The sequence below is a fragment of the Grampus griseus genome, assembly GCF_964374135.1.
Source record: "Grampus griseus genome assembly, chromosome: 12".
Lineage (NCBI taxonomy): Eukaryota > Metazoa > Chordata > Mammalia > Artiodactyla > Delphinidae > Grampus > Grampus griseus.
Window position 1 is genome coordinate 1,072,604 of NC_139006.1, and position 16,300 is coordinate 1,088,903.

The following is a 16,300-nucleotide window of genomic DNA, read 5'->3' on the forward strand; positions in this document are numbered from 1 at the left end:
GGACAGCCAGCAGGAGCCAGCTCCCGCCCACTGGGTCCCTGCGGTTCCTGGCGGACGCAGGCCCGCTGCTGCTCTTCCTTTCTCTTGCCTTTGCCCATCCGGTCTCCCTAAAACACGTTCAGCTCACTGGTATTGCTGTCAAAATTAGGTAAGCAAAGGCAACAAGGTCCAAGTGAGCTGTTTCCACTTGTTCTGAACACTGGCAAGAGGAAGAAAATGACACGAGATGAAGTTTGAGGACCCCTGGAAACCTCTCTTGTTTGCACTCATCTTATGGCCTCTCAGCATGAGGAACAGGCTGCAGGCCCGCTGGCAGGAAGCCTGAACCTTCAATCCAATTCGGACCATGCCGTTCCCATGAAAGTTCTGGCTAAACCATTTGTTTATGAGATGTCTAATATTTTTTCTTCCCTTTCCTGTGCCTGGAAGAGGACTATTCTATTCGTGCAGTGCCGTGACCCACACACGGCAACCGTGCCCCAGACAGCAGCACGCAGAACTCCAACTCGAGACCCTCACCCACGGGGTCACGGTCCTAACGGACGGCCCTTTAACAATGGGTTTAGGACTCTTATTTTAGTTTTTTGTCCATTCAGTGAAATTACTGTTTTGGGGAGACCTGAAATAAGCAGAAATCTGGGGGGGGGGGAATTTCTTTCCGTTCTGTTTCTATGACAACCCACTCAAAAAATGATATACAGAAGAGGTTTTGATTTTGTCATCTAAAGAAGTTCTACACGGAATCATTTTAAGTCACAGTAAAACCCCCAACAACGCACACCGTTGTTGCAAAGATCAGCTTGTATCACATTCCACCCTCTGTGTCACAGGGGGAACGCTGAGTCACTCCTGAAAAACACCGCAGCCACGGAATGACCTGCTCCGGGAGAAACGCGCCTCGGCCCTGGGGCTCCTCTGACACAACTGCTTTTCAGCTTATACAACGGTTGTGATTTTTGTTTCCAGAGCTGTCCTAAGATTTAAGTAACGATTACAAAGGTGAGGTCAGTCAGACTCCTGGACATTTTACCGGGCTTTCCCTCAAAAGAGCTCCAGGAGTCAAATCTGTTCGTGGTGGAGGCTGCCCGATAAATGCCTCGCTGTGCTGCCGCCACTGCCGAGCTGCCCTGACAAGGCTCCGGGCTCAGCACCCTGGGAGGCCGTGGGTCTGTGGCACGGAGGCACACACTTAACGTTCAGAATGACACGTGCTGGGCTGCGCGGTGCTAGAGCCCCGAAAAAAGCTCTGCTCAATCAAAGCCATAGCGCCTACGGAACGCTTAAACACAGGCTTCTACGATAAGCTCAATAATCAGGAAAATAAATGAGTTTTTACTGTCTGCAAATCCCTAACTTTGACATACAATACCACTTTGCAGTGGCCACTGGTGCTTTCTTTGAAGTGAGGTGCCTGTTACCAGTAGATTCCAAGTTACCCGGGAAAAGCCCATCTCAGAACGGAGGGCCATGAGCTACACCAGATGACGCTTAGGTTTTATTTTAATTAAAGAAGCTCCAATGCTTTTATTCTGTTAAGTAGGGTCTGAATATTGCTACCATGGCACAGTGCAAGGAACAGGAGGTCCATTTTGTAAGTAAATCATCTGTATAACGTGACCGGAGAACTTCTCATAAAGAAAATGAAATAGTCTGAATTAAAAATTTTCAAGCATGATGCAACTCAGATTTTTTTTCTTAAATGATCATAATGGTTTGCTTTCAAAGAGGTCATAAGGAGACTTCTCATCTGAATGACAGCGATATTTATAAACAGCTTCTTTCCACCAGTGTTTAACCATTTCAGGAACCCACTTCCTCCATTCCTGTTACTTCACTACTCACAGGCCCTCACGGAACTGAACAAGCAGCAAGGATCTGGTACCAACCAGGCTGGGGTCCTGGCGGCAAGGATCTGGTACCAACCACGCTGAACAAGCAAGAGGCTCCCGGTTTTAGTTCTTCTCAAGCTTGAACTGTGGACCCGACTTCACCCGCAAACCCTTCCTCCCCTCCTGCGGGGACAGCTTCTCCCCGCAGCACTGTTACCAACACGGTGGCCACGGCTCTGCCTGGGGTTACGACTCACTTCCTGGACACCAGCACGTGAACCGGCGCCTGGGGGAACGTCAAGCACCCCATCCTCCTTTAAGGGCCTGGATCAGGAGATTAAACCAACCACCCTCACCGGTTTGCTACGCAGTTTTATCAGGGGGAGAACGTAAGGAATTACAAATTTCAAACTAAAATACGACCACAATTTTGCCCGCCTGAGTTCTTTTTGAACATTAAATAGAGCACTTGCAAAAGTCACATTAACCCCCAGCTCCCAGGCCCCTCCCCGAGTGAAAGCCCTGAGGGAGCCTGACCTCTGGAAGCCACACGGGGGGCCCCTGGCCCTCCTCCACATAGAGCACCTCACACCGTGGGGCTGCAGAGTTCCACCCAGAATCCCCCCAACCTCAGAACAAGCGAAACCAACCCCCCACCAACTAACCAACTACACGACGCTGCAGGCGATCTCATCAAAAGCCTTACAAACAAGCTGAATTTCAAGCTTTAGTCTCATCGAGCTTTGTTTTAAAATACCTACACTGTTACAAGTGGATTTTAATTTTAGGCAGTGAATTGCATGAGTACATCTTCATCCATTAAGGTATAAAACCTAATGTGATATAAAAGCAGAAAACAACAGAGAAAGAAGTCTTATACTTTAATCAGTGTTGATTTAAAAGACACCAAATACTGTCTTTCGGTAATCACTGTGCTTTCTGAGAAGCAAAAGACTGATTTCCAAAACTAAAAATTTTTCTATGACAAATTCACCTTTGGAGAGCCAGAGTCATCTATAATTTAGACATATTTGATAAATGGGACTTCAACCATACGAGCATTAACATATTAACATAAAAATTACTTATGACATAAAAGCTTTTTAATCTTAACTTTCTACATTTTATACAGTATTTCAGTAATTTAATATACAAGAGAAAATATATTTCAACTGTAATATCCTACAACAAGTAGAAAGAAATATTAACAAAAGTCATTTTACTTGGAGCTGACAGTAGTCTTTTTAAAACAATTAAGTTGTGTCAGGCCCAAGAAACAAGTCTTATATATCCTATGCAGACATTATGTCTGTCATGGGTTAGTCTATCTGGAAAGACAGATAGTTAAAGAGAAAATTATGACAGTATCATTAGCAGCTGGTTAAAATTTAAATTTCTTTTTTTTATACTTCAAACCATTCATATCACCAAGAATACCAACCTCTTTCATTTTATAAGTTTATTTTATAAATCCAGTTGGATCCCTAGAAACTATTAGTGTGAGCCTGGATTAAGAAAGCAGGTCTGTAACCAGCTTAAGAAAAAAGGCAGTATTCTCAAATAAAACTCACTCTTCTCAGAAATAAGAGCTGAAGCAGGATTCTACCTGGTGAAGGTGACTTATCCGACTTATGTCCCCAGGGCCCAGAGACCCACCACGAGACAGCTGGTCTCTCCTCCGTACCTCCGATCAGAGACCTGCAACCCGCCTCTGGGCCCTGAGCTCAGAGGTGGTCTGATTTCAAGGAGCGTCACTGCCACATATAAGCTGTCAAGGCAAATACTCCTGGACAAACACTTTGAAGGTTTGGTTTTATAATATTTTTTTAAAAATATTTTATAATAAAGTTGCACTCTGCCTTGACATTTTATCTAAACTGCAAAATCAAACATCTGACTTATTTAGTGAACTTAAGTCAGCTGATTTAACTAAAAGTTAACTGATTAACTAAAAGTATCACACAGATACTACTGAGATTTAAAAAAATGTTTGGGAGTTATGAAAATACTCAGCTCTTTTTACAAACATTTTAACTATAGGTCAAATTAAGGTAAAATTGATGGTTTGCCATCACAGAACTCACACTAAAAATTTTTTGAACTTAACTTTTTCTTTTAACTGAAAATTACAAACTAAGGATTAGGAATTTGCTTCCTGCAGTTGTCAGCACTGAATATATGAGAACAATATAAAATATACTTGAATATAAAACCTGTAAATCTATTCTAAAATAAAAAAAATTTAAATGTATTAAAATAACATACAAAATGACTTACTATTATATATAGATAGTCAATAAATATCACACAAATCCTAGCAAGTTAAAATTCCAAGTGTTTCACGAACACTTCCAGTTCTGAACAGACCAACCTGGGGGAAAGGTCTGTGGCCATCAAATCTGACCAGACAGGCTCACTTCAGTACTAGACACCGGCACCTACTGTATGCGCTGAGCACTCACCATGAACACCTGCTCATTTCTTACCCTGGGAAACAATCTAAGGAATCCTGAGAGTTACCAGTCCCCTAGATGGGGCTTTATGGATGCACTATACTCTCTTCTCTTTGAGCCCTGGAATAAAGGCTAACTAGGAAGAATTTTACTGGGTATGTCATTACTCAGAGGGCTTGTACAGGCCTATTTATTTATTTCCACTATATAATGTTGTAAGAAATTTTTTCAAATAAGAAACTTTAAAAAGTTTTGATATATACATACAAGTTTCTGGGGACTTTCAAAAACTGAAAATATGTCAGCAAAGTTGTTCATTTAGTTAAACAACAACAAGCTCTGTGTGTTTGTGTGTGTGTGTGTGTGTCTGTGTGTGTGTGTGTGTGTGTGAGGGGGGGGAGAGAGAGAGAGAGAGAGAGAGAGAGAGAAGTGATGGAACGTCTAAAGAACTAGCAAAAACACAGAAAGCGGGACTTCCCTGGTGGCGCAGTGGTTAAGAATCCACCTGCCAACGCAGGGGACACGGGTTTGAGACCCGGTCCGGGAAGATCCCACATGCCGCGGAGCAACTAAGCCCGTGCGCCACAACTACTGAGCCTGTGCTCTAGAGCCTGCGAGTCACAACTACTGAAGCCTGCACGCCACAACTGCTGAAGCCCGTGCACCTAGAGCCCGTGCTCCACAGCAAGAGAAGCCACAGCAATGAGAAGCCCGCACACCTCAACCAAGAGTAGCTCCCGCTCACCACAACTAGAGAAAGCCCGCGTGCAGCAACAAAGACCAATGCAGCCAAAAATAAATAAATAAATTTATTAAAAAGAAATGCAGAGAGCCAAAGATCAAATTTATTCTAATTTCACTGTAGACAAGTGTAAATACTTGTCAAGCCTTTAAGGTCTGGTCTGGGTAAAAACAGAGAAAGCACTGTTGTTCTAAGATATATTTAAGACAGGCAGATGTGTATACAAGTACACTTGTTTTTTAAACATTAAAAAATAAAAAGTATAGGGCACCTGCATTTTTCCCACGGAAAGGAAAGAACTAACAGCAGCTGGAGAAGAAGAACTAGATCAGTACAAGTGCTGTGCTAAAGAGAAACTGAGAGAAGTCCAATCAACGTTCAGTAATAAATCACAAGGCATGAAGTAAGTTTTAAAATTAAAAATTTGCTTTCCTGAACCTCCTGCAAGCCAGGTGCTTTAAGAAAAAGAAAGCAGCAAATTCTGTGATGCTTACAGGTTTTCATGTTTATTACTTCTGTTGCCTGAAATGTTAAGCTGCTTCCTCAAAAGCTGGCTCCTTGTAAAGGTGGTTTTGGGTTGAACAGTGACTGTGGGTGAGAGGTTTGGAAGCAAATTAATCGAGAAAACAGATGTGTGCCGCTGTGCTCCCTCCTTTATGTGCGCTTGTAGGTGCTGTGCCAGGGAAGCTGAACACAGCCGAAGTACAAATCCTCCTGCTTGGCCACCTGCACGTTCACAAGGAGCTGGCCTGGGAAAGCCTCTTGCTCACACCAAGCAAAAGACCCCCAGCCTGTGGATCTTCCACACATTTCAGCCGATATGCTAGGCTTGCTTCTAAGGCCTGTTAAAATGTAAATACCTCTATTTTTAAAAAACCTGGCAGTAGCTGATGAACCTTAGGAAGTCAGGTTAAAAAAATATTTTGAAAAGACCTTATTTGGGTTGGCAGGGCGCATCTCTCATCAACACACGCAGGTGTGTGGGTCTGTGCTTACGGGGAGCTGGTCTAGGGAGGCCCCACCCAGCTCTGCCGGTGAGCAGGTGCGGGGGTCTGCACCCACACCAGATGCACGGCCGCGAGGGCGCCCTGCACACCCACCTCGAGCGCCGTGCTGTCCGATAGGCACTGGGAAGACAATGCTTTGCTTTCGAGTGGGATCTAGACCTGGACTTGGATGACGAATGGTACTTGGGAGAGCGTGATCTTGTTCGAGACCGTTTTTTGTGCTTTTTCTTTTTCCTCTCTCTCTCTTCTTCTCTCGGCGGGTCTTTGCTTTTGCTTGAGCGCCCTTCCGGAGGCTTAATGTCTAAAGTGGGCAGCGGTCTGCCTCCGGCCAGTAGAGGGCAGGACACAGTACTGGCTTCCTGGGAACAGAAGCAAACGTCTGGATGTTAACAGGGAAAATGCGACATTTAAAAATGTATGTTTATAAGCTTCCGACTTTGGGGCCCTCTCACCAGTAACAAACCAACACCTCCTAGAGCGGACCACGCCTCCCTCTGTGGTGCTAAAAACCCTGCCCTGGCATCTTAGGGAGAAGGACGGCTCCTTCGAAGTCAAGAGCTGAATGCCCACCTCTCCCGGCCGAGCCTTCCCGTGCAGGGTTCCCCCCAAAGCCTGCTGCGCTGCAGCAGCTGGATTTGACGAAAGGAACGCGGCACGAAGGGCACTGTGTTAGGAAAAGAGCCCCGCTTGCTCTTTCGTAAATAATTGTGACCTTCCACCGAAAAGGAGATTCCTCTAGTATCGCGTTTTGATGAACCTCTGCTCTGCCTGAACCAAAAGAGGTTCCTCTTTGATTTTTAAAAAACTCTTTGTCACAAGGAAAATACATTTCTCTCCTTCTTTCTTTGTACCTGTGTGAGGGGATGGATGTTAACTCCTAACTCCTACTAACTTACTGTGGTAGTTATTTTGTTCTATATGTAAGTGAGATCATGCTGTGTACCTTGAACACACAATGCTGTGTGTCAACTGCTAACCAGAAAACTGTCACTCGCCATCTGCTCTACAAGGATGAAGACACTGGCCACTGCCGTTGCTGACCTCTGACATCCCCTGAAAGGAGCTCTGGGTGGAGATCAGGAAGGAGGCCCTCGGTGCTCTGGGAAAACCTGGCAGAACAGGCCTTCAGATAGAGTTTCAGAAGACTTTATGGGCCTAATTTCTTGCAGCTCCTCATGCCTAGAAAAGCACTAACATCATTAATGGTGACATCTGCTCCTCGTGACGAGCAGCCACCTTCTGCCAAGATGTGTGCTCGACTGCACGCAGCCCCTGACCAGAGTCACTTATCTACTGACCCCCGGCCCCCAACCTCTGCGGAGCAGTTCCTCGGCGCTCCTGAGAGGCTGTCTCCTGGGCTATCATCCTCATGTTGCCCCAAATAAAACTTAACTCACAACTCTCATGTTGTGCACTTTTTTTCCATTGACACAACCATATCTCAGTAAAACTGAAAGAAAAAAATAAAGCCACTAATGGGAATCACAAACAAGATAATCCCATCAGTGCAAGTCAGCCGTGCTCCACACATGTGAACGCACCACACCACGGTACCGCACTTAGTAAGTTATCAGTCATCCTCAGAAACTCTTTACCCAAGCATGACAGACACACAGAAGAGTGCACAGGCCTTCAGGACGCTGCCTGCTAAACTCTCACGGTGGGACACCAGCACACACATCAAGAAGCCACCACCCTCAGCGCTGTGGCATCCGGAGCACGCCCATCGCTGGGACTTTACTGTAAAGTGCTGGAGACGCACACCTGAGGACCACATCGCACTCTACGATGACAGGAATGATAAGCTGCCTGCATGGCCATCAGAAGGGTGCACTCCTGGCTCACTATGGTCCATCCCAGCAGTGAGTCAGTACAAACCAGCTTGAAAGAATGATGTGGTGACATCCTATTTTTATTGACGTTAACATTTGTCCACATCACGTTGTAAGATGAAAAAATGAAAAACCCCATCAAACCCAGAACTCCAAAAACCCACCACTGGTATTTTACATTTGCAGCTGTGGCCACCCACCTGCAGCCCTTCCCCTTGTCCTGAGAAAGGTCATTTCCTCAATTCATTTACATGAATTTTAACTACAGCCAGTAAATACCACACGCAGAGATATATCGAGAAATCTGCAATGTGTCACTTTGTGCCTCTGAGGATTCAGCTGTAAGGTTTACGGAAAACAACCCCAGGCAGGGGCTGCGGCCCGGCCCCGTCTCGTGGGCCGCGTGGGCGCTGGCTGCTGCCGGGTGCTGGGCTCTAGCAGGACCGGCCTCCCCGCTCTCCTCCGCTGGTCCATTTGGACAAGGCCAACTGGATGAGGGAAAACGACACTTTGTGCAAATGGTTCTTCTAAAGTTGCGCTTCTTGCCCTGGCGGTGCTCCTGCGGCCGGACGAGGATGCCACCCTGGGTTACGGGTCAGGGCTGCGACCCGAGGGCAGTGCTCTGCCTGCCTACTGTTTACACTCACAACACCGTCTCTCACACCTTCCCTTCCTTGTGAGCTGAGAGGCAGCAGGGCCGAGAATCGCTCAAGAACAGTAGAACAGTGCGCTCTGTTCCCAAAGCAGTTTGCTCTCTGTAGCCGGGGCCACTGCAGGACGGGGGGCGCACGGGCCGCCTGCCGCTCCTGGCTGGCTTCGCTCGTCTCCTCCGTGTCAGCGCTGCCCAGTTCATTTTTAAGGCTCTGCCTAAACTGTCTCCAGGGAAGCCAGTTCATCGTGAGACAGTTCTTCCTATCAAAAAGGTCTCTCTCACTTCAAATTCTTTTAGTGCAATAATATTTTTTGGGTTGCATTTAAAAATAATTGGTTGTTGTTAAACAATTCTAACATGTAGAAATGAACCTTTACTTCTAAGAACACCTAACTCCCACTCCGGCACTCCATAAACTTATATACAAAATGATATGTTAAGACTAAAATAAATAAAATGTAGTGGCCTTTCTAACTTTAAAGGCTGGCGGAAGGGAAGTGCTGGCTGTGCCGCCAGCCGTGGTGCCTAGTAGAGAACCCTGTTGCCGCTCGGCTGCAAGAACCAGCTTTTAGTGCATTTAAAAAATCCCAGTAACTGTGGACTCTAAATTAGGAATATATACATTGCACGAACAAGGAGACGGAAGTAGGGGTAAGAGGCGCCAGTGAGCACTTCCACACCGGATGCACGAGGCCTCCAGCAACGGCGAGTTAGTGGTCACGGCCCCAGGAGCCACAGGGCAGTCAGGGCTGCTGCAGAGATTTTCCCCGGAGAAGCAGAGAGAGTCTATTTTAGGAGAACTGAGACATGGTTTCCATCCCTTATCTAAGTGGTTTGTTGAGTGAGGAGAAACACAGAATGGCTGTCTTTCTCCCTCAGGGTTCTCCCTTCCTGCACATGAGGACAGAACCACGGTACTAATTAGTGATGATTAGTGCTGCAGTAAACGGGGGAGAGATGGGAAAACACGCCCCCCATGATGGACGTCTGCAAAGAATAAGAACCAGGTGGACGAGGCACACTGCAGGCGGCCAGTCCAGGACAACAGGAGAGGGTGAGTGGCAGCTTATTAGATGAATTCCTATTTATACATTATTGCCAACCTGATAATTTGTACCTCTGAACTTTATTACTGCTTCTTTTGCCTTTATCCTACCTAACGCCCGTCATTAGGAATACTTATTTCACCACTGTGGTTATAGTTTAGTACTTCATTTTGAAGCGAGGGAATAAGTGAATCAATATATTCAAAATATAACTCGTAATTAGGTCATGGGGTCTATTTATTCCAATAAAATGATTGATTACCCTTCACCATTAAAGTGAAAATCAGCAACTGAGGTGGGGGGCCTTTGCTGGGCTGAATTAAGATGATACATTGTGACGACCTCACTGTTTTTTTCAGCCTAAAAGTACTAAGAGGATATTAAAAAAAAACCCGGCAGTTAGACTTGAGAATAAGAAAAAAAAAAGGATAACCAGTCCCACACGCCCAGGGGCAGCCCCCCAACAATGGTGACCCCAGGGGCAGGCTGTCTGTGCCAGCACGTCTCGGGGTCCTGAGATGTACGCTCTCCCCAACACGGCTCCACTTCTGAAATCAAGCAACCTCACGACGCGTCCCACCACGCAGGGCGGCGGCTCTCGTGACCGACCGCACCAGGGGGAAGCAGGCGCGGGTCACGCCCTTCATGCAGGGTGAGGCTGAAGAGACTTGCAGGCCGCCCGCACTGCCAGACAGGACGGCTGGATGCAGGAGCTCTACCCAAACACAAGCCGAAGGGCCTGGCCTGCCCGGGCCTCCAGGGCTGCTCAGAGGCAGGGCTTCTGTTACGTCCAGGCTCGGGGAGCGGCCAGCACCTGGGACACGTCAGGACAGGCGTGTGTTCTGGCCTCTTCAACTACACCCAAGGCGTTCCTGGGTGCACAGCTGGCGCAGGGGGCACGGACTCAACAACACTGAGGGGTGGTTCGTGGATATTAACGACATGAGCCACAGAACTATTTCAGGAAAACATCACTTGGGCTGTTCAGGAAAGCGCGGTGGCCCCCTGCTCTCTCTGCAGCCCGGCACCCTCTCCCCTACTTGCAAGAACACCGTTGATGTGGACAATGGCCCTTCCTGCCCTCTCAGTGCGTGAATTCCGGATGAAGATCTGCAGCTGAAGCAGAAGACAGACCAGAACATTCTGCTCTCCCCAGCCACCTTGCTACGTTGAGGGAGAAACACATGACCCGAGTCTGGCCCAGGTCAACAGATTCAAGACCAGGCTGAGCGGGGCGGGGCTGCGGAGTGAGGCACTGAGACAGGGGCCGGAGGGAGCAGAGCTGCGGAGCTCAGCCCGCCCAGGAGGCTGAGCCTGCAGAGGAACCCTCGAGACATACGTGAGCCCCAAGCACGCTGCGCCCCCCTCACAACTCAGAAAGTGAACCCAACTAGTTACTGGACTTGCTTAAGTCATTTGGGGGCAGTCGGGTGGTTTTCTAGCACGTGTAATCAGGGCCCTGACTGATGCAGCAATCCAGGCTTTCAAACGACTGGAAAAGAGATTTAAATACCCAGCTAGCTCTGTAATCTAGACCTGGCTGCAGTGATGGAAACGTACTGTTTCTGCACTGCCCCCCACTGCAGTTAGCTACCAGCCATGTGCGGCTACTGAGCGCTTGAGATGTGGCCAGTGTGATCAAGGACCTGAATCCTCAATTTTAATTGAGTTAAGCTGAAATTGCCACGTGTGGCTGGTGGCCATACTGCACAGTGCACATCCGGAAGGAGTCAATGGCCCTGCTAATTTGTACTATAAATTATACGAAAACCCCAAGACCAAGTCACTGCTGAGTCAACACCCTCCCTGCAGCCCCACACCTCCCTTGTCTAGTTTCTGAAGGCGCCTGGCTGAGGCTCTGCAGAGGGTGACCCGTGAGGAGCTGCCTGTGATGCCCGCGGGGACACAGCAACAGAGCCGTGCGGCAACCAGTGTCCAACAAGCAAAGTGGCCTTTTGGGGATGGAATGTGAATACTCCAGCAAAAATGATCAGAGCACAGATCATCACGGGGTAGGAGAACACATAGGCTGGTCTGAGTCATGACTGGCAAAATCAGGAAGGAGCATGAGAAAGATTAGTCCTTTATAAGAGCATTTAAGGGCTTCCCTGGTGGCACAGTGGTTAGGAATCCGCCTGCCAATGCAGGGGACACGGGTTCGAGCCCTGGTCCGGGAAGATCCCACGTGCTGCGGAGCAACTAAGCCGGTGCGCCACAACTACTGAGCCTGAACTCTAGAGTCCCTGAGCCACAACTACTGAGCCCACAGGCCACAGCTACTGAATCCCACGTGCCTAGAGCCCGTGTTCCGTAACAAGAGAAGCCACCGCAATGAGAAGCCCACGCACCACAATGAAGAGCAGCCCCCGCTCGCCGCAACTAGAGAAAGCCCGCGTGCAGCAACGAAGACCCAACGCAGCCAAAAATAAATAAAATAAGTAAATAAAAAAAAAAAGAGTATTTAAAAACTTGTGCCCCTTATTTTGGTAACAGTGGGAAACAATACTGATCAGTCTTTGATCACAATAAAGTATTTGTCAACAAATTAGCACACAAACTAGCAACTATTATTTCCTGCTGTGGGAAAATAAATTGCTCAAAAGCAGACTAACATACATTTTAAAATAAAATCTTATTTCTGAAGTAACACTACATTAACCACTAAATGGGATAATTATATAAAAGACTCAAGATATATTATACGTTTGAAATCAGACTTTGAAACGCATCCTCTAAAACCGCATTTGCAAATGTCTACCAGTGCACATCGAGCCAGAGTCTCCCCAGTCGACCTCGCAGGCAGGGCAGTCGCCCAGATCTGACTGCTGAGGCCTCTTTCCAGATGACCCTCTCCTGCCCTCTAATCAGCTGTGCCCGCTCAGAGTGCTGTTGCCGCCGTATCCACATTCTTCCGTGGAAACGTACTGCAGCGGTTCAGCCTCTCCCAGACCTGTCCCCATGGCCGTGCTGGTTCTGCCCCTTCCTCCACAGACCCTTCATTCAGTGCGGGGTTGGGCCAATCACTGCTGCCTGCGCAGCTTGTGGGTCTTTGGCCCCAGAGTGCCCTCGCCCCCGTCACCTCTCCAAATGACCATGGTTCCCCAAGACCCTGCTCTGTCCCCAAGCACTCTACGGACCCTGCCCTGGGCCGCCTCTGCTGTCCTGGGGGCCCAGCACCCTCACCCTCTTGCTCAGAGCTGCTCTGTGCCCCGCAGGGCTGACCTGGTGGAAATGTCCATGGGCAGATGCCAAGCACACGAATGCGACTGGTCACGGAATAAGAGACAGGCTTCTAATTCACATCCCAAAGCGCCCTGAATATAACAGAGGCTCAACAAACATGGGTTGATTTTTGTTCCCCTTTCCTTTTCAAACTCTTGTTGGACCTGTAAACTTGGCAGGATCATTAACTTGAAAAAATTACTGTTATCTAAACAATGTCTTGAAGTCTGTTGTTACCACGTAAATGACGGCATGATTCAATTCAAGACTTCTGATTTCTCTTTGTTTTGAATTAAGAGCACAAACAAACACACACCAGAAATGAGATGGTATATACACAGATTTCTAAGTACTACTTATGAATAGTGTTTTAAATATTTTATATACTGCTTAAAAATTTAACATACTAGTATCTGTCCACATCAATAAACACACTCCAAGGCATCATTAAAAGTTATACCTGAGTATGTAAAAATCACCTCTCCTAAGAGATCGATGGAACCGAACAGACAACCATGCACTAACAGAGCATGTACAGCTGGGATTGAGTGTATAATAAAGGGGCCCTTGAACTAGTGCAAAAAGATGTGTGATTTAGTGGGTTGTGTTGTGTCTAGCTATATGCTCCCCAGAATGAAATAAATTCCCAGTGGGGCAGATTAAAAGACAAAAAGGAAACTGTTGGTAACTCTGGTGATACAGAGCTAACACAAAACAGGAGAGAAAAGCCAGCCAGCCAGGAGAAAAGTAAAGGCTATGGAAGGGGTTCACAGCAGGGGAATAAAAAGGCCACAAAACCCGTGAAAAGTTACTCAGTTAACACCTATAATTAAAATATGTAGGTTAAACCAAACAGATACCATCTTTTCCTATCTATCAGACTCACAGAATTAAGATGGATGACAGCCAGCGACGGCAGGGCGTGAAGACAGTTACATTCACACACCACAGAGAAAAACAATATGAAAACAAACCCCCCCAAAACTGCTATAATCGTTCTAGGCACTAATTTAGCAATAAAATAAATTAAAAAAATTTTAAATCTGAAGTTTAAAAATCAATTCCACGGTCAGGGATTTATGCCGTGGATATACTCCCCTCAGTGAGCACAGAAGGCTTAAAGCAGCACTACTGTAACAGTAAAACCCCAGGAGCGGCTCGCGTTTCCACCAGCAGGGAGGGGTGAACCAAGTACGGCACAGGCAGGCGGTGCTTGATTTCAGGACTGATGTATGCAAGGACTGACGGTCACTCATCCTGTAAACAGTTACCACACGAGGCACTACTCTGGCATTGATATGGAAAGATCCCTAGCAGAAGTGAAAAGAATCGAGATACCAGAATAATGGACAGGGCACAGTCCTATTATTGTAATATTCAAAATCTATTCCTAACTACAGAGGATGACGGGTGCCGGGGCCTGGAGAGGGGAGAGGGGAGCTGGGGTTTAATGCGGACAGCTTCAGTTTGGGAAGACGGAGAGGTTCTGGAGATGGGTGGCGGGGGTGGCTGCACAACAGCGTGAATGTGCTTAATGCCCCTGAACTATATGCTTAGAAAGCGTTAAAGTGATAAACTGCATGTATATTTTACGCAATAAAAAATGAATTAAAAACGGATACTTCGGAGACGGCGGGGAAGATGGCGGAAGAGTAAGACACGGAGATCACCTTTGTCCCCACAGATACACCAGAAATACATCTACACGTGGAACAACTCCTACAGAACACCTACTGAACGCTGGCAGAAGACCTCAGACCTCCCAAAAGGCAAGAAACTCCCCACGTACCTGGGTAGGGCAAAAGAAAAAAGAATAAACAGAGACAAAAGAATAGGTACCGGACCGGCACCACGGAGGTGCAGGGAGGAGCAGGGCGGACACTGCGGATGGCGGAGGGGGAAAGCTTCGAAAACGTGGAGGAGAGCAACAGGGGTGCGGAAGGCAAAGCGGGGAGATTCCCGCACAGAGGATCGGTGCCGACCGGCACTCACCAGCACTCACCAGCCCGAGAGGCTTATCTGCTCACCCCCCGGGGCTGGTGGGGCTGGGAGCTGAGGAGAGGCTTATCTGCTCACCCCCCGGGGCTGGTGGGGCTGGGAGCTGAGGCTCGGGCTTCAGTCGGTCGGAGTGCAGGGAGAGGACTGGGGTTGGCGGCGTGAACACAGCCTGCAGGGGGTTAGTGCACCACGGCTGGCCGGGAGGGAGTTGGGGAAAAGTCTGGACCTGCCGAAGAGGCAAGAGACTTTTTCTTGCCTCTTTTGTTTCCTGGTGCGCGAGGAGAGGGGATTAAGAGCGCTGCTTAAAGGAGCTCCAGAGATAGGCGCGAGCCGTGGCTATCAGCGCGGACCCCAGAGATGGGCGGGAGATGCTAAGGCTGCTGCTGCCGCCACCAAGAAGCCTGTGTGCAAGCACAGGTCACTATCCACAAACCCTTCCGGGGAGCCTGTGCAGCCCGCCACTGCCAGGGTCCCGGGATCCAGGGACAACTTCCCCGGGAGAACGCACGGCGCGCCTCGGGCTGGTGCAATGTCACGCTGGCCTCTGCCGCCGCAGGCTCACCCCGCATCGTGCCCCTCCCTCTCCCCCCGGCCTGAGTGAGCCGGAGCCCCCAAATCAGCGGCTCCGTTTTTTTTTTTATATTATTTTAAAATAATATCCTAGCAAATTCTACCACCATTTGAGTGATTAATAAAAAATAAAACTTTTATTTATTTTCTAGCACCTGAAAACATCTCTAAACCTTTCAACTAAAGTATGTATAGATGAATGTGCAGACCAAAGTAAAAGCATCAAGATAATTATATTTAAAAATGAGTCAGGATTAAAGGCGATGTCCTCCTTTTTAAAAGCATATTGCAGTATTCCAAGTACATATCCTTACTCTCAGCGGCTCCTTTAACCCCGTCCTATGTGAGTGAAGAACACACGCCCTCCTGCGACCTACGCGCAGAGGCGGGGCCAAATCCAAAGCTGAGCCCCCCCAGCTGTGCGAACAAAGAAGAGAAAGGGAGGGAAATCTCTCCCAGCAGCCGCAGGAGCAGCGGATTAAAGCTCCACAAGCAACCTGATGTACCCTGCATCTGTGGAATACCTGAATAGACAACGAATCATCCCAAATTCAGGAGGTGGACTTTGAGAGCAAGATTTATGATTTTTTCCCCTTTTCCTCTTTTTGTGAGTGTGTATGTGTATGCTTCTGTGTGAGATTTTGTCTGTATAGCTTTGCTTTCACCATTTGTCCTAGGGTTCTGTCCATTTATTTTTACTTAAAAAATTTTTTTTCTTAATATTTTTTATTTTAATAACTTTATTTTATTTTATCTTACTTTATTTTCTTTTCTTTTTTCTTCCCTCCCTCCCTCCCTCCTTTTTCTCCCTTTTATTCTGAGCGTGTGGATGAAAGGCTCTTGGTGCTGCAGCCAGGAGTCAGTGCTGTGCCTCTGAGGTGGCAGAGCCAACTTCAGGACACTGGTCCACAAGAGACCTCCCAGCTCCACGTAATATCAAATGGCGAAA

At 47.6% G+C, this 16,300-nt stretch overlaps 1 protein-coding gene across 2 annotated transcripts in view; it reads right to left on the reverse strand.

The window, feature by feature from the left end:
• Window positions 1-16,300, reverse strand: part of SFSWAP (splicing factor SWAP) — an 82,505-nt gene that overhangs the window by 12,143 nt on the left and 54,062 nt on the right. For both annotated transcript variants that reach the window (XM_082668207.1, XM_082668208.1), the window contains one exon: window positions 6,125-6,390. In XM_082668207.1, the coding sequence (XP_082524333.1) occupies window positions 6,125-6,390 (266 nt within the window). The remainder of the gene's footprint in view (window positions 1-6,124; window positions 6,391-16,300) is intronic.